The sequence below is a fragment of the Muntiacus reevesi genome, chromosome 3 (genome assembly GCF_963930625.1).
Source record: "Muntiacus reevesi chromosome 3, mMunRee1.1, whole genome shotgun sequence".
In the NCBI taxonomy this organism is placed as follows: Eukaryota; Metazoa; Chordata; class Mammalia; order Artiodactyla; family Cervidae; genus Muntiacus; species Muntiacus reevesi.
This window is the reverse complement of record NC_089251.1, coordinates 92,078,317-92,097,937: the sequence shown is the minus strand read 5'-3', so window position 1 is coordinate 92,097,937 and position 19,621 is coordinate 92,078,317. Positions and strand designations below refer to the sequence as shown.

General features: G+C 38.9%; 1 protein-coding gene across 1 annotated transcript in view; it reads left to right on the top strand.

Moving 5' to 3' along the window:
• The window catches only part of TACR1 (tachykinin receptor 1), a 164,008-nt gene that overhangs the window by 140,308 nt on the left and 4,079 nt on the right, over positions 1 to 19,621 (top strand). Inside the window, exon 3 of the mRNA XM_065927425.1 lies at positions 10,940 to 11,090. Within this exon, the coding sequence (XP_065783497.1) occupies positions 10,940 to 11,090 (151 nt within the window). The remainder of the gene's footprint in view (positions 1 to 10,939; positions 11,091 to 19,621) is intronic.

Here is a 19,621-nt window from a genome sequence, read left to right as displayed (position 1 = left end):
CCAGACCACCTGACCTGCCTCTTGAGAAACCTATATGCAGGTCAGGAAGCAACAGTTAGAACTGGACATGGAACGACAGACTGGTTCCAAATAGGAAAAGGAGTACGTCAAGGCTGTATATTGTCACCCTGCTTATTTAACTTATATGCAGAGTACATCATGAGAAATGCTGGCTGGAAGAAACACAAGCTGGAATCAATATTGCTGGGAGAAATATCAATAACCTGAGATATGCAGATGACACCACCCTTATGGCAGAAAGCAAAGAACTAAAGAGCCTCTTGATGAAAGTGAAAGAGGAGAGTGAAAAAGTTGGCTTAAAGCTCAACATTCAGAAATCCAAGATCATGGCATCTGGTCCCATCACTTCATGGCAAGTAGATGGGGAAACAGTGGAAAGAATGGCTGACTTTATTTTTCTGGGCTCCAAAATCATTGCAGATGGCAATTGCAGCCATGAAATTAAAAGACGCTTACTCCTTGGAAGGAAAGTTATGACCAACCTAGACAGCATATTGAAAAGCAGAGACATTACTTTGTCAACAAAGGTCCATCTAGTTAAGGCTATGGTTTTTCCAGTGGTCATGGATGGATGTTAGAGTTGGACTATCAAGAAAGCTGAGCACCGAAGAATTGATGGTTTTGAACTGTGGTGTTGGAGAAGACTCTTGAGAGTCCCTTGGACTGCAAGGAGATCCAACCAGTCCATCCTAACGGAATTCAGTCCTGGGTGTTCACTGGAAGGACTGATGCTGAAGCTGAAACTCCAATACTTTGGCCACCTGATGCAAAGAACTGACTCATTTGAAGACCCTGATGCTGGGAAAGATTGAGGGCAGGAGAAGCAGGGGATAACAGAGGATGAGATGGTTGTATGGCATCACTGACTCAATGGACATGGGTTTGGGTAGACTCCGGGAGTTGCTGATGGATAGGGAGGCCTGGCATGCTGTGGTTCATGGGGTCGCAAAGAGTCAGACACGACTGAGTGACTGAACTGAACTGAAGTAGGGCAGAGGGGACAAATGGAAACTGCATCCATGACTGACTGGTTTCCTGCACCCTCCCTGGCTTGCCACCCAGCCTGTACGGAGTGAACATTCCAACACCACTTGCCTGGCATCACAGCTCCACAGTGGAGTAAGGACTGGTACAACCAGCCAAAAAGCTGAACTATGAGATCTGAAGCAGCTCAAACCCCAGGTGGTGTCTGAGCAGCCAAAGGCAGCCATTATTTGCAATTGTCCAGGCGACACACCAGAAAGCAGTCTGGATCTCTGACAGTAGCCAGATGGCCACAACCCAGCCCCAAACCTTGCTTAATACCCACAACAGCCTTTCTTGCTCCAGCACAGCTGGGTGCAGGAGCTGGGAAGGAGAAGAGCACAGACTTAAAGGAAACAGAGCCAGCTCAGACCCAAAGTTCAGGACTTCTGCTCCAGTGACTTGAGGTCTGGCCCAGCACCCAGGGGCATCTGCATCCGTTAAGCATAGGGGAAGACCTGCCTCACACTTGCCTCTGGCCCTAGTCTCCCCAGCTCCAGCTCCACTTCCTTTTAAGGTGATAGCTGCCCGCACACCCTGAGGAAGATGTGACTTGCATTCACATCAAAATTGGCTCGCTGACCAAAGCCACAGATACTCCTTACTTTGCACCAGTGGTTCTTAAACTTAAACCAGCCTCAGAATCACATAGAGGGCTTATGCAAATATGGAGAGCTGGGCCCCACCCAGTTTCCAATTTAGCGAGACTGAGAATCTGCATTTATAACAAGTTCCCAGGTGATAACTGCTATTGGTTCTGTTTCAGACTTTGAAAAACACTGTCTTAGATAAGTCTTTCTCAAGCTCAGAATCACATGAGAATAATTGGGGGAGATTTTAAAATAATCAGTGTCCAGAGATATTCATGTAATTGGTTGTGAGTATGGAAGTACAAAACCACAGTTTAGAAAATTCTTCAAGCTATTCTGGAATACAGCTAGCATTGAGAACTACCTTTTCAGATCCAAGGCCTACAAGCCTGTTGGAACTACATTACTGTTTGTAATAGTTTCATTTATTTATTTTTGGATGTACTGGGTCTTCACTGTTGCACAGCAGGCTTTTCTCTAGTTGTGGTGAGTGGGGACTCCTCTCTAGTTGCAGTGCTCAGGCTTCTCATATGGTGGCTTCTCTCGTTGGGAATCACAAACTCTAGGGCACGCAGGCTTTAATAGCTGCGGCACATGAGCTTAGTAGTTGTGGCTCCTGGGCTCTAGAGCACAGGCTCAATAGTCGTGGCATACATGCTTAGTTGTTCTGCAGCATGTGTGATGTTTCTCGATCGGTGATCAAACCCATGTCTCCTGCATTGGCAGGCAGATTCTTTGCCACTGAGCCCCCAGGGCAGTCCCTGAAACTACATTGTTGTTTCAGATTTAATGACATCACGAAAGTGTGTGTTAACCATATTTTCTAGTTTCTGTATCTGGTGCTTTGATGTCTTGGGTCTTGTTGATGATCTAAGAGGGACTGCCTATCCGGGGCTAGATGACTCCCAGGGATAACTCCTGCTAGTGTGCCTTCATATGCAAACTAAACAACCCAAAGCCCCTACCCATCATCTATCTGCTTTTTCAGGGCTCTTATACTGCAAGACACTGTCCTCTGCCCTAATCACCCCAGGGCCACGTCTGACATCTATGGGCAGGCCCTATACTGGGGCCCACTGAAATGATTCAAACGAGACCATCCTAGCCCTGTTTATCTTGACTCACTGATTCTTCCCCTCAAAAAACATAGTAGAAGACTTTCCTACATTTTCTCCATGCTCTCTGCCTATGACCGTCTGTGAGATGGTATGCCCCTTTCTCTTGGGAAGTATGAGTAATAAACTATCTTTTCAATGGAAAACTTGTCTTGATCTGTCAATGACAGCATTTCTTAGGCAGGTGGATAAGGAGTCCATGGACCCAGTCATGTAGTCATCCATGTCCTGGAATTTATGGCCATTTGAAATTTATGGCCATTCACCCACATCAGAAATGGGAGCTAGAGAGCTGGTTAATTGATAACAGCAGAGCCATAGGAACAGGGTCCTTGGTGTCTTCAGGAGACCGACCTTTGTTACAAGATCTAAGGGAAACAAACTGACCTAATCCTATGCCAAAACTATTTTTAGTAACAGGTCAAAAGGTATATATAATAAGATATCTTAAAAGCTGTATGTGGATCTCTTCCTAACCCTTTTGGTGTCTGTGCCAGAAACTGTCCCTGTTACTTCCTGACTTTTAATGAAGTTGTTACACTGCTGCAAAGACATGAGCTACTGTGTTCCTTTGGTCCTGGAGTGAATTCTTTCTTTTGAAGACCATGAACTCATAACTGACACCAAACGTCATAGAACATAGGCCTCACTATACATGAATTTAAAAAAGTAAAATCCATACCTTAAAACAACATGCTGTTTAGAAAATCACAGATCAGACCATTAGGAAAATGCTAAGCTGAATCAGTCAACATAGTTTATCAGTCTCTTTTTTAAGAAGGGAAAGTTATTTTGTTATTCATTTGTGAGCAATAAAAAGTATAAATTTAATTTTAACTAAAAAGAATTATAGACAGGTTCATTCTCTAACATGGATAATTAATAAGTTAATTATTGTTAAGTTATTCTTAATAATAAGACCCAGCAATTTCACTTCTAGATATATACTCAGAATTGAATGCAGGGCCTCAAATAAATACTTGTACACCAAAGAGTACAAAGTTCATAGCAGCATTATTCACAATAGCCAAAAGGTGGAAACAACTCAGATGCCCCTCATTAGGTGAATGGATATTCAAAATGTTATAAATATATATATGGAATATTATTTAGCTTAAACAAGAATGAAGTTCTGATACATGCTATAACATGGATGAACCTTGCAAACATAATGCTAAGTGAATAAGCCAGACAGAAAAGGACAAATACTGTATGATTCCACTTATCTAAAATACTTAGAATAGACAAATTCAAAGAGACAGAAAATCTAGCTCAGACAAATCCCTTTCACATAGAAACTGCAAAAGCTCAATTCAATATCCAAGATTAAATGAATGTAGGTCAAATGATCGATATTTAATCATTAGAAAATATAAAAACAACATTTCTTCCATCTTGACATCTTCTTGGAGAAGTTTTACCATATTCTTGCAGTTCATTGGAGATAAACTTACATTTTAATATTTTGCCAAAATCACTATTTTAGAGAATTGATCAATAGAACCTAGTATAATCTTATTTTTGTATAGCTTCATGGGGGATTTTTTGGCTCTCAAATCTGATAGTCAGCTCTCAGAATTAATATCAGCCTTGTAAGAAAAGCTCAGAGATCAGGGATCAGGGATGTGCCAAAGTGAGCCAGAGAAAAAATCGAGAGTGACTACAATAGTCTGTGACAGAAGGGACTGCTTGATTCCCACATGATGAGAGAAATGAGATTTATGCATTGAATTTTTGTGTTTTTTATTTGGTGTTTTTAAAAGATTGTAGCACAGTTGATTAATAATATTATATGTTTTAGTGCAGCATAGTAGTTCACAATTTTAGAGGTTATATTCCATTTATTAAAGTGAAGTGAAGCGAAGTCACTCAATCGTGTCCGACTCTTTGCGACCCCATGGACTGACTATAGCCCACCAGGCTCTTCCGTCCATGGAATTTTCCAGGCAAGAATACTGGAGTGGGTTGCCATTTCCTTCTCCAGGGGATCTTTCCAACCCACAGATCAAACCCGGGTCTCCCACATTGCAGGCAGACGCTTTACCATCTGAACCACTAGGGAAACCCATATTCCATTTATAGTTATTATATAATATTGGCTATATCCCCTATACTTTGCAATATATCCTTGTAGCTTATTTATTTTATATATAGTAATTTGTACCTCTTAATCCTATACTTCTATCTTGGCCCTCCACCCTTGCCTCTCACCACTGGTAAACACTAGGTTGTTGCTATACCTATGAGTGTTTTCTTTGTTGTTACATTCATTAATTTGTTTTATTTTTTAGATTCCACGTATAAGGGATAACATACAGCATTTTTCTTTCTGTCTGACTTCTTTCACTAAGTACCCTCCAAGTCTATCCATGTTGTTGCAAGTGGAGAAATTTGATTATTTTTATGGCTGAGTAGTATTTCATATTTATATACCACATCTTCTGTATTCATTCATCTGTCAGTGAATACTTAGATTGTTTCCATAGTTTGGCTATGGTCAATAATGCTGCCATGAACACTGGGATGCATGTATTCTTTTGAATTCTTTTTTTTTTTTTTTTTGGATATACACTCAGGAGTAAAATTTGTAGGTCATATATTAGTGCTACTTTTAGTTTTTTGAGAAACTCCTTTCTGTTTTCCATAGTGGTCTCACTGATTTACATTCCTACCAACAGTGTAGGAGCATTCCCTTTTCTCCACATCCTCACCAACATTTGTTATCTGTAGATTTTTTGATGATTTTTGTTTAGTCACTCAGTCATGTCCGACTCTTTGCGACCCCATGGACTGCAGCACTCTAGGCTTCCCTGTCCTTCATTATCTCCTGGAATTTGCTCAAACTCATGTCCATTGAGTCACTGATACCATCCAACCATCTCATCCTCTGTCATCCCCTTCTCCTCCTGCCTTCAATCTTTCTCAGCATCAGGGTCTTTTCCAATGAGTCAGCTCTTCACATTAGGTGGCCAAAGGATTGGAGCTTCAGCAACAGTCCCTCCATTGAATATTCAGGACTGATTTCCTTTAGGATGCACTGGTTTTACTTCCTAGAAGTCCAAGGGACTCCCAAGAGCCTTCTCCAACACCGCAGTTCAAAAGTATCAATTATTTGGTGCTCAGCCATCTTTGTGGTCCAACTCTCACATCCATACATGACTACTGGAAAAACCATAGCCTTGACTAGATGGACCTTTGTTGGCAAAGTAATGTCTGCTTTTTAATATACTGTATAAGTTTGTCATAGCTTTTCTTCTAAGGAGAAAGTGTCTTTTAATTTCATGGCTGCAGTCACCATTTGTAGTGATTTTGGAACCCAAGAAAATAAAGTCTGTCACTGTTTCCATTGTTTCCCTATCTATTTGCCGTGAAGTGATAAGACTGGATGCCATGATCTTAGTTTCTTAAATGTTGAGTTTTAAGCCACCATTTTCACTCTCCTCTTTCACCTTTATCAAAATGCTCTTTAGTTCCTTTTTGATGATAGCCATTCTGATAGTGGTGAGGTGATATCTCACTATGGTTTTGACGCGTTTTTCTGATGATTAGTGATGTTAAGCATGTTTTCATGTGCCTGTTAGCTATCTATGTCTTCCTTGAAATATGTCTGTTCAGATCTTCTTCTGTCTATTTTTTAATTGGGTTATTTCTTGATATTGAGTTGTATGAACTGTTTATATATTTTGAATATCAAACCATTATCAGTTATATCATTTATAAATATTTTACCCCATTCAGTAGTTTGTATTTTCATTTTGTCCATGGTTCTGTCAGGGGAGTGTGTCATTTCCTCGGTTCTGCCCCATCACAACAAAAATTTGAAGCAAAGGACGTTAAAGCCCTCGGCATGTCATAGCTCTTGGACAGATCATTGTTACAGCTCTCAGACAGATCTGTACAGAGTGTTATAGCTCCGTGTTACAGCTCAGTTTTATTTAGAAAATAAAGGAAAATACATCCTTGAGGCATGAGACGTGAAGAGAAGACAGAGAGCGCATGAGAGACCCTCAGCCTTTGGGCTCCTCTTTTTATATGTTTTTCCCTCCCCCTAGTCCTGCCCTATGTAAACTGGGCTAGCTGGAGTGCTGTTTGTTCTACCTGAGGTCCTCACTCAGGTCCTCGGACCTTCCTTTGTTCTATTTTTGTGGGCTTCTCCCTTCCTTGTCTTTAGCCACCGCCATTCCAGACTCCTTTTGCCTATTCTAACTACCTAACAGTTCCCTTTGCAAAACAAAAACTTTTAAGTTTAATCAGATCCTGTTTATTTATTTATTTATTTGTTTTTCTTCTTTTTTTTCCATTTGTTTGTTTTTGTTTTAATTTCTTTTGTCTTGTTTCCCCTTCAATTTGCCGTGATATGATGGGACCAGATGCCATGATCTTCATTTTTTGAAAGTTGAGTTTTAAGCCAGCTTTTTCACTCTCCTCTTTCACCTTCATCAAGAGTCTCTTTAGTTCCTCTTTTACTTTCTGCCATTAGGGTGGTGTCATCTGCATATATGAGCTTGTTGATATTTCTCCCAGCAATCTTGATTCCATCTTGTGATTCATTCAGCCTTTTTAATATGTATTGTAAAACCTGAGGTAAGTAGGATAGACTCCTTTGGCTTTTAATGTTGGGGACCAATAGGTGTCCCTTTGGGCCCATTTAGCTTTAGGTAGTGTAGTAATATCAAATCTTGTTTTAATCACATAAATGTCCATTTTATTGGTCCCATTTTAACTAATCATCCAAATATTTCTTCATTCATTTGAGATAACACCTTAAAGAAATTCTAACTTCTTGGGAATTATAGTCAGACTTTCCTTACAGGTTTTTCATGCTTATATTATAATTATTTTAATACTCTTTTTAGACATTGTAAAACCCATTGAGAAGATGCACAGACCACAAATGAAGCTTCTAAGGCCGGTTTTTTTAGCTTGTTTTAAATAAACTATGGAAGTCCTTAGTTTAATTATTAGATACATAATTTCACCTTTAGTTTGATTTTTGTTTATAGGTACCACTGGCTATGATGAGCATACTTTAGATTTATCAGTTAGTTTTCCCAATTTTAAATGATCCATCACTTGGCCACCAATAAAATATACCTCAATAGAAATTCAAACCATTAAGATGCAAAAGACCTTCCCATAAGAGAATGGGAGAGGATGTAACCTAAACCCAGAGAGTTTTACTCTCAAGACCAAGTTTTCAAAAACACAAACAAAACAAAAAAGCACAGAAGGACCTGGGAAGATCAAGTAGAACATTTACATCTCAGAGACAAAGAGAAATGCAAGCTTCCCTCTAGAAAGTCTCTGTTTAAGTCTGAAAATATATTTTCACTAAGCCAGCTTTTCACGATAATGAAACTTAATTTCATGGGCAATGAAAGAGCCCCCTCAATTTCCATGGTGAGATTTCTTCCAATTTCCAATCAAGTAAACACTCACAAGTTTTGCATGGATATTGGCAATTTCTCATTCCTTTTTATTTTGAGACCTTTATTTTCCATTTTGAAGTCAGTTCGTTAAGATAAAATTGCATGTGATGGACCAGTGTGTGCTTTTTGGGAGCTTAAGTTCTCTAGTTTTGCCCCAGAGTTGTTTAAGCCCCATCTTACGTGTCTCGGGTTTCCCAGTGGAATATAAGACTTCCATGGGTGCTCAGATTGTGGAATAGCCAGTTCTTATGTGTGTCCCCTGTTGAGCAGTTTGTTAATTACATGAGTGGGTTTTCCTGTAGGAACAAGCTGCATGGTATGCATGAGGTCTTGCTTCCCCCACTCCTGCAAATTTAACAGTCATCTGAGAAAGCTGTTGCCAGCCAGGAAGAGAGAGTCCTTTTTGGAGGTCAGAAGCTCTAGGAAGATTTCAGTTTTATTTTGACAAACTCTATTAAAGTAGCCAAGTCAAGGAAGAACAACATGCCAGTCTTCCCCCCTAACAACTCAGTCCCACCTTACTCAGTGTTTGAGCAGTCATCCCAGTTGCTAGACTGAGGCTGACCACTCAGTATACAAAATGAGTCTTCCCAGGGCCTTAGCACTGAGGACCCCCTGCTTGAGCAAAATGTTCCCAGTGCCTGAACACCGAGGATATCCTACTTAGCACCTAAATTGAGAAAAATCTTCCCAATACTTTGAGGATGTCCCACCCAGTGTCTAAGCTGAGAGACCCAGGTAGCTCTTCTTGAAACCAAGTTTCAAGGATAACATTTTCCCCCAAATAAAGCTCAAGGTCATCAACCAATACAGGAGATCTGAGATCCAGGAAGATTCACTCAGATCTGTCTGGATTTCAAGGAGGCAGATGGGCACAGGAGGCCTCTGCTGGTAGCAAGGCACCAGATCCTCGTAGAGCTCAGGTCAAGGATAGGAATCCATTCTGGATCCCTTTGCTGGTTGCCAAAACTGTCCATTTAAAAAATAGTCACATCCTGGAAGTTGCGAGTTATGTTTTATTTTATGGGAATTTTTAGGACTTCAAGTCCTGGAGACAGCATCTCAAGTAACCCTGAGAGAACGGCTCTCAGGAGGCAGGAGGAGGAGTCAAGTTATATAGAAGTTTGCGACAAGGGACAAGTAGTCCGAATAGCAAAAGATTATTGTTAATTAAAGAAAACCAGATATCTCAAGTAATTTAGTGCTTTTTTATATGTGAGCAGATACAAGAGCCTGGGCTCACTGAAATCATTTCTTTCACATGTATCTCAGCTATCTGGGGCCAGTTTCTAATGCTTTTCACACACACACACACCCCAGTCCTTTGTGCTCACCATGGGGAGTGGCTGAGGCTGCTGGATAGTAGGTATTGTTCTTTCTGGGTGCCCTCCAGGCTCAGAAATTCACAGTTGGAGGGATGTAATTGCTGATGACTACGACATACTTGTTTGTTGATATGGCAGGAAATATTCCATTTCTCACTACCCTTGTTTTGAGGGTTAAAGAAAATATTGCCAGTAAAGTCCTTGGCATTGTGTTCTTCACTAAATAAAATCTAACTTCCAGTTCTGCTATTAACACTATCATTAATGTAATTATTAACAGAGTGACCTAGAGTAAATCTCCCCAAATATTAGCTGTTCTCATGTTATTACTATTAGAAAATCTGAGCTTTTGCATTACACTCACATCAGAGGGAAAGCCCTATAACTAGCCACACCTTCCAAGGACCCTCTGAGAAAAAATATTCTTTCTCAAAATTCAAATAACTTACTTAAATGTCCAACTTACAATGACCCTCACTTTAAACAGAATAGAACAAGTTGTGCCGTTGTAGGAAACCTCAGAATCTGTGGGCTGACACTGCAAAGGTTTGTTTCTTGTTCATGTTCCAGTCAGACTCAAATCCTTTGGTAATTGTCTTTCAAGCAGTAACTCAGAGACCCAGACAGCTTCCATCGAGAGATATATATTTAAGAACTATGCTTATAAGTAGCTTAAACTTTGTAGCTCTCTCCTGCTGATCCTAATTCTGGGATAAGTTTTGTTTCTCTCCAAGATAATTATACTTATATCCATGAATCCATTTGTCATTTAGAATAGTTTGGCTCAGTGATAAAGAATTCACTTGCCAATGCAGGACACACGAGTTTGATCTTTGGGTCAGGAAGATCCAGTTGGAGAAGGTAATAGCAACCTACTCCAGTATTCTTGCCTGGGAAATCCAGAGGAGCCTGGCTGGCTACAGTCCATGGAGTTGCAAAAGATTAAGACACAAGTTAGCAACTAAACAAGTCTTATTAACCATCACAATCGTTCTCATCTGAGTGTACTAGTTGGTCTTTGATCCATGTCCCTGCATCAAAACTAAGCTTAAGTTTAAATCTGACAAGTACAATTGAGTGGTACAATCACCTTATTTATTCTAGAAAATATCCTTCTATTAATTCAGCCTAAGTTTGCATTTTTCTTTGGAGGGAGCAGTAAGCAATACTGAACTTAACATCAACTAAAATTGTTGTAAATGTTCAACAAATTCAGTTCCCTTTCATTAATGTTGATTCTTTTCATTCTGAACAGGAATCTCCATTATGGAAAAGTCCACAAGAAAAACATGTCCAAAAGACTTGCTTTCTCTACTTTATCTACTAATAGATCACCTACTTGTTCATGCAAGTAGCTAGTCTGAGACAGGTACCTGTCAAGGCTTGACCAGCCCTGTTGCTTCTTGAACTGACTGCTCCCATTCACCTTGTTGCAGGTACCACATCTGCGTGACTGTGCTGATCTACTTCCTCCCCCTGCTGGTGATAGGTTATGCTTACACCGTAGTGGGCATCACCCTGTGGGCCAGTGAGATACCTGGGGACTCCTCTGACCGCTACCACGAGCAAGTCTCCGCCAAGCGCAAGGTGAGCCAAGGGCTAGCAGCACTTAACCCACCCTGGCACAGGTGGCAGACTGGTAAGCATGTGAGCCCGAGCCTCAGGAGTCCCGGAGGCAGTCCCTGGGTCCCAAGAACTGTAGAAAGGAGGGCAGGGAAAGGGAGGGGAGGAAGAAATCGTCCTTCAATGTGTTTGTAACCTAGACCTGACTGTACAGGCATAAGCCCCCTCATTCTCACCTTAAAACTAACAGAAAACTATCAATTCATTTTTACACAGATTTAACTACAGAAGCATGAAGAGCTATTCAGTTCTCTTTAGTTATTACAATTTGACAAAATAATACGTTCATTTCGTTCAAACATCAAAAAGTACTAAAAGAAACAAAACTGGTGATGGAGAACAAACTGGGAATTGCCAGGATTAGTACTGGGGGAAGAATCTGCCTACAAAGGGATTGCATGAGTGAATTTCCTTGCAATAATGGAGCAGTTCTGTATCCTGATTACTGTGGATTTTTTACTTATCTCTGCATATGATAAAATTTCATAGAACTATACACCAAAAAAGTGCAAGGAAAAGCTGGCAAATTCCAAATACAGCCTGTACTTTAGTAAATAGTACTGTACTATCATCGGTTTCTTGATTTTGATTGTGTGGCATAGCTAGGTAAGATGGTATCACTGGGAGAAGCTTTGTGATGGGTACCTGAGAATCCTGGCCTATTTTTGCAACTTTTGGGGAGTCTTAAATTGTTTGAAAATTAAAAGTCAAAAAATATACTGAGTCTTACCATGAAAAGGCTCACTCCTTTCTAGGTCCTCTGTCTACTGAGTTCCCAAATGTTTATGCACTTACGTGCGCACGCGCATGCACACACACACACACACACACACACACACACATACCATGGTAACCACCGTTATTTGTTATTAATGCTTTCAGATATTGTGATGTATTTATAAACCAAATAAACATATATTCTTTTCTTTTTTACATAAATAGTAAATATGCACTTTTCTTCCCCTCATTCTTAAATTTAATAGTATCCACAAAATCTTCAAAACTCAATATAGAAACACCTTTCTCATTCTTTTTTCCCCTCTTTTAGTACCTCTTTGCATAGTATTTCATTGTGCAGATGCTAGATAGCTTTCCTTTTTTATTGAAATATAGTCGACTTACAATAGTATTTAGTTTCAGGTGTATAGCATAATGATTGGCCATTTACATCTATTATCACCACAATAATTCTAGCAACCATCTGTCCCTACACAAAGCTATTAAAATACTATGGGCCATATTCCTTATATAGCTTATTATATCCCCATGACTTACTTGAGGTCTGCACCCCTTACTCCCCTTCACCCATTTCATCCACCTGCCCATCCCCCTTCTTTTTGGGAAGCATCCTTTTATTCACTACATCTATGAATCTGTTTTTGTTTTGTTTGTTTCTTTGTTTTGCTTTTAGAGTCCACATATTAGTAAAGTCATATGATATTTTACTTACTCTTGGAATAATACCCTCTGCATATATCCATGCTGTCCCAAATGACAAGTTTTTATTTTTAATGATTGGGTAATATTCTATTGTATGCATTTTTATACCCATTCCTCTATCAGGGGACACTTAAGTTGCTTTCATATCTTTGCTATTGTAATGTTGCTATAAACATCAGGGTGCATGTATGTTTTTAAAGTGTCTTTGTTTCCTTTGGATAAATATCCACGAGTGGATATTTATGGATCATATGGTGTTCTATTTTCAGTTTGTTAAGGAATCTTCATACTGTTTTCCAGCATGGCTGCACCAGCTTGTGTTTCTACTAACAGTTTCTCCTCGTCAGCCCTTAGTTGTTCTTTGTAATACAGCCTTACGATATATGTGAGTGATATCTCATTGTGGTTTGGTTTGCAGTTCCCTATTGATTAGTGATGTTGGGAATCTTAACATGTGCCATTTGGCCACCTATATACCTTCTTAGAAAAAAAAACATCTATACAAGTCCCTGCTTATTTTTTAATGCAGTTGTATGGTTTTCTTGATGTTGAGTTACATGAGTTCTTTGTATATTTTGGACATTAATCTCCTAACAGATATATTGTTTGCAAATATCTTCTTCAATTCAGTAGGCTGCCTCTTTGCTTTGTTTGTGGTTTCCCTCACTGTGCAAAAGCTTTTCACTTTGATGTAGTCCCACTTGCTTATTTTTGCTTTTGTTTCCCTTGCCTGAGAAGACAAATAAAAAACCAGCTAAGACCAGTGTCAAAAAAGGTGGTGCTTTTTTCTCCTAGAAGTTTTATGGTTTTGGGTCTTTAAGTTTTTCATCCACTTTGAATTTATTAATTCCATGCACTTTGATTTTATGTCCAATCATTATGTGACAGTGTGATCCAGTTTGATTATTTTGTATGCAGCGGTCAACTTTCCCAACATACCTTGTTGAAGAGGCTTTCTTTTCCCCCTGTAGATCCTTGCCTCTGTTGTCACAGATTAATTGACCTTATGAGTGTGGGTTTATTTCTGGGATCTCTATTCTATTCTATTGAGTTCTGTGTCTGCTTTGTGTCAATACCATACTGTTTTGATTACTATAGATTTTAGCATAGTTTTTTGAAATTAGGAGCATAATACCCTTAGCTTTATTCTTATTTCTCAAGATTGTTAGGTCTATTTGGAGTCTTTTGTGTGGCCATATAAATTTTAGAATTCTTAGTTCTAGTTCTGTGAGATTGTCTTTGATATTTTGATAAATTACATTGAGCCTGTATGTTACCTTCAGTAGCATGGTCATTTTGATATTAATTCTTCCATTCTGTAAGCATGCTATATATTGATCTATATTAACTTTTGCTTGTGTCTTCTTCAATTTATTCTATCAATGTTTTATAGTTTTCCATGTACAATTCTTCTAGATCCTTGGTTCAGTTTATCCTTAAATATTTAAATCTTTTTGAGTAATTGTAAATGGGATTCTTTTCTTAATTTCTCCTCTGATAGTTCATTAGTAGTATATAGAAATGCAACAAATCTGTGTGTATTCTTTATCTACTTCTATTTAACTTTACACTTCTATTCTTTTGTTCTTTTCTTTCTTTTTCTCACCATATGGTTAGTTTCTTCTGTTTTCATTGTTTTATTCCCCAGTTGGCACCTTGTTTAGTTTGTGCTTTAGTTAGCTTTGTTCTTAACCGGTGGATACCATTTTTGGTTTCCTTTGTTCAACGGGTCTATCTATTGTACTTTTTTTTTTTTTTTTTACTATTTTGGATTTGTTTATGGGTGTATATGTATGTGTGTATATTCTATTATTTTAGTTATTATTTGCCTGATTTTGTAATTGCTATTGGTGTGGGGTGCGTCTTTTGTTTCTCATTTTTGTATATTCATTTTAATCCCATTTAATGCCATACCAAACCACCTCTGGAATCTCTGTCCCCTGGAGAGTCTCCAAACCCAGAGCCTTTGGAGTGGGAGCACTGACTCCAAGACACTAGACTACCAGAGAACTCCTAAGCCTCAGTCAGTTCAGTCGCTCAGTTGTGTCCGACTCTTTGTGACCCCATGAATCGCAGCACAGGCCTCCCTGTCCATCACCAACTCCCAGAGTTTACTCAAACTCATGCCCATCGAGTCGGTGGTTCCATCCAGCCATCTCATCCTCTGTCGTCCCCTTCTCCTCCTGCCTCCAATCCCTCCCAGCATCAGGGTCTTTTCCAATGAGTCAGCTCTTCGCATGAGGTGGCCAAAGTACTGGAGTTTCAGCTTCAGCCTCAGTCCTTCCAATGAACACCCAGGACTAGTCTCCTTTAGGATGGACTGGTTCGATCTCCTTGCAGTCCAAGGGACTCTCAAGAGTCTTCTCCAACACCATAGTTCAAAAGCATCAATTTTTCGGTGCTCAGCTTTCTTCAAAGTTCAACTCTCACATCCATACATGACCACTGGAATAACAATAGCCTTGACCGGACCGACCTTTGCTGGCAAAGTAATGTCTCTGCTTTTTAATCTGCTGTCTAGGTTGGTCATAACTTTCCTTCCAAGGAGTAAGCGTCTTTTAATTTCATGGCTACAGTCACCATCTGCAGTGATTTTGGAGCCCCAAAAAATAAAGTCTGACACTGTTTCCACTGTCTCCCCATCTATTTCCCATGAGGTGATGGGACCAGATGCCCTGGAATATCAAATAGTGAGAACTCCCACAAAAACAACCACTTGTACACAAGACCAAGCATCACCCAACTGCCAGTAGCTCCCTGTGCAAGATGCCTCATCCAAACAGCAAACAAAGCAAAAACATAAACCCAGCAGACAAAATTACCATCTCACTCAGCCCTGCCCATCAGAAGGGTAAAAAATTCACCCCCTTCCAAAAGGATGCAAGCACAAGTCACATTCTACATGAAGCTTTCACAAACCCCTGGACCAACTCTACAAGGGCAGAAACCAAAGGAAGAAAGAATTCAACCTCAAAGTCTGGGGAAAAGAGACCTCAAATACAAAAAAAATTTTAAAAAAAGAAAAGAAAAGGCAGAGAAATACTGTACAAATGAAGGAACAACCTAGAAAGACACAAGTCCAAATAAATGAAGAGGAAATAGGCAAACTACCAGAAAAGAATTCAGAATAATGATAGAAAAGATGATTCAAAACCTCAAAAATAGAATGTAGAAGATGCAAGAATCAATTAACAAAGATATATAAGAAATAAAGAATAAACATATAGAGACAAACAACACAATTACTGAAATTAAAAATACTCTGGAAGGAATCAATAGCAGAATATCTGAGGCAGAAGATCAGATAAGTGAGCTGGAAGATAGAATGGTGGAAATAACTGCTGAAGAGCAGAATAAAGGAAAAAAAATTAAGAACACTAAGGATAGTCTCAGAGACCTCTGGGACAATATTAAATGCACCAACATTCAAAAAAAAAAAGAAGAGAAAAGAAAGAGTATGAGAAAATTTTTCAAGAGATTAGAATTGATAATTTCCCCAGCATGGGAAAGGAAATAGTCAGTCAAGTCCAAGAAGCACAGAGTCCCATACAGGATAAACCCAAAGAGAAACATGCCAAGACATATACTAATCAATCTAACAAAGATTGAAGACAAAGAGAGAATATTAAAAGCAGCAAGGGAAAAGCAACAAGTAACATACAAAGGAAACTCCATACATTAACAGTTAATCTTTCAGTAGAAACTCTGCAGGCCAGAAGGGATATATTTAAAATACTGAAAGTGAAAAAATCTACAACCAAAATTACTCTAAGCAAGGATCTCATTCAAAATTGATGGAGAAATCAAAAGCTTTACAGACAAGCAAAAGTTAAGAGAATTTACTACCACCAAATCAGCTTTACAACAAATGTTAAAGGGACTTATATAGTCAGGAAATACAAAAGAAGAAAAAGATCTACAAAAACAAACCCCAAGCAATTAAGAAAATGGCAATTTGTTGTTCAGTCACTCAGCCATGTCCAACCCTGCAATCCCATGGACTGCAGCACTCCAGGCTTCCCTGTCCTTTACCATCTCCCAGAGCTTGCTGAAAGTTGTGTTCATTGAGTCAATGATGCCATCCAACCATCTCACTCTCTGTCATCCGCTTCTCCTCCTGCCTCCAATTCTTCCCAGCATCAGGGTCTTTTCCAACAAGTTGGCTCTTCACATCAGATGGCCAAACTATTGCAGTTTCAGCTTTAGCATGAGTATTCAAGATTGATTTCCTTTAGGATTGACTGGTTTGATCTCCTTGCAGTACAAGGGACTCTCAAGAGTCTTCTCCAACACCACAGTTAAAAGCATCCATTCTTCAGTACTCAGCCTTCTTTATGGTCCAACTCTCACATCCATACATGACTACTAAAAAAGTCATAGCTTTGACTTTATGGACCTTTGTTGGCAAAGTAACGTCTCTACTTTTTAATATGCTGTCTAGGTTTGTCATAGCCTTTCTTCCAAAGATCAATTGTCTTTCAATTTCATGGTTGCAATCACCATCAGCAGTGACAAAAACAAACTCCAAACAATTAAGAAAATGGCACTAAGAACATATATATCAATAATTACTTTAAATGTAAATCAATTAAATATTCCAGCCAAAAGACACAGACTGGATGAATGGATATAAAAACCAGACCCATATATACGCTGTCTACAAGCAACCCACTTCAGACCTAAAGATACATATAGCCTGAAAGGGAGAGGATGGAAAAATATATTCCGTGCAAATGGAAATCAAAAGAAAGCTGGAGTAGCAACCATCATATAAGACAAAATAGACATTAAAATAAAGAATAAAGAATATTACAAGAGATAAGAAGGGACACTACACAAAGATCCGAATATATTCAATGCACTCCCTATGAAACTACCAAGGGTATTTTTCACAGAACTAGAACAAATAATTAAGCAATCTGTATGGAAACACAAAAGAGCCCAAATAGCCAAAGCAGTCTTGAGAAAGAAGAATGGAGCTGGAGGAATCAACTTTCCTGACTTCAGATTATACTACAAAGCCACAGTCATCAAGACACTATGGTACTGGCACAAAAACAGAAATATAGACCAAAGGAACAAGATAGAGAGCCCCGAGATAAATCCATGCACCTATGGTTACCTTATTTTTGACAAAGGAGGCAAGATATACAATAGGGCAAAGATAACCTCTACAATGAATGGTGCTGTTTAAACTGGATAGCTACATGTAAAAGAATGAAATTAGAACACTTCCTAACACCATGCACAAAGATAAACTCAAAATGGATTAAAGACATAAATGTAAGGCCAGAAACTATAAAACTCTTAGAGGAATACATAGGCAGAACACTCATAGGCAAAACATAGCAGAACACTCGATGACATAAATCAAAGCAAGATCCTTTATGAACCATCTCCTAGGGTAATGGAAATAAAAGCAAAAATAAACAAGTAGAACCTAATTAGGCTTAAAAGCTTTTGCTCAGGAAAGGAAACTCTAAACAAGGTGAAAAGGCAATGTTCAGAATGAGAGAAAATAATAGCAAATGAAACAACTGACAATGGATTATTCTCCAAAATATACAAGCAGCTCATACAAGTCAATACCAGAAAAACAAACAACCCAATCAAAACAAGGGGGAAAGACCTAAACAGAAATTTCTCCAAAGAAGACATACAAATGGCTAACAAACACATGAAAAGATGCTCAACACCACACATTATTAGAGAAATGCATATCAAAACTACAATGAGATATCACCTCACTCCAGTCAGAATGGCCATCATCAAGAAGTCTACAAACAATAAATGCTGGAGAGGGTGTGGAGAAGAGGGAACCCTCTTGCACTGTTGATGGGAATATAAACTGATACAGCCACTATGGAAAACAGTATGGAGATTCCTTTAAGAAACTAGAAATAAAACCTATGACTCAGCAATCCCACTCCTAGGCATATACCCTGAGGGAACCAGAACCAAAAAAAGATACATGAACCCCAATGTTCATTGCAGCACTATTTACAATAGCTAGAACATGGAAGCAACCTAGATGTCCATCAACAGATGAATGGATAAAGAAGTACACACACACACACACACACACACACACACACACACACACACACACTGGAATATTACTCAGCCATAAAAAGGAACACATTTAAGTCAGTTCTAATAGGTGGATGAAACTAGATCCTATAATACACAGGGAAGTAAGTCAGAAAGAAAGATAACTATTGTACACTAACACACATATATGGAATCTAGAAAGATGGTATTGATGAATTTATACGCAGGGCAGCAGTGGAGAGACAGACATAGAGAACAGACTTATGGACATAGTGTCGGGGGAGCGTGGAAGGAGAGAGTGAGATGCCTGGAGAGAGTAGCATGGAAATACATACGCTAACATGTGCAAAATAGATAGCCAATGGGAATTTGCTGAGTGACTCAGGGAACTCAAACAGGGGTTCTGTAACAACCTAGAGAGGCGGAATGGGGAGAGAGATGGGAGGGAGATTCAAGAGAGAGGGGACCTATGGCTGATTCATGTTGATATTTGGTAGAAAGCAACAAAATTCTGTAAAGCAATTATCCTTCAATTAAAAAATAATTCTAAAAAACAACACACACACACACACACACACACACACACACAAAGACCTAAATGTTAGACTGGGCACTATAAAACTCCTAGAGGAAAACATAGGCAGAACACTCTCTGATATCAATAATAGCAATATCATTTTCAATTGATCTCCTAAAATAAGGGAAATAAGAACAAAAATAAACAAATGGGACCAACTTAAACTCAAAAGCTTTTGCACAGCAAAGGAAATGATAAACAAAACAAAAAGACAAACCACAGATTGGAAGAAGTATTTGCCAGTGATATGACCAACAAGGGATTAGTCTCCAAAATTTACAAACAACTCATAATGCTTAACAGCATCAAAACAAGCAACCCAATCAAAAAATGGGCAGAAAACCTGAATAGACATTTCTCCAAACAAGACATATAGAGGGCCAAGAGACATATGAAAAGATGTTCAACATTGCTAATTATTAGAGAA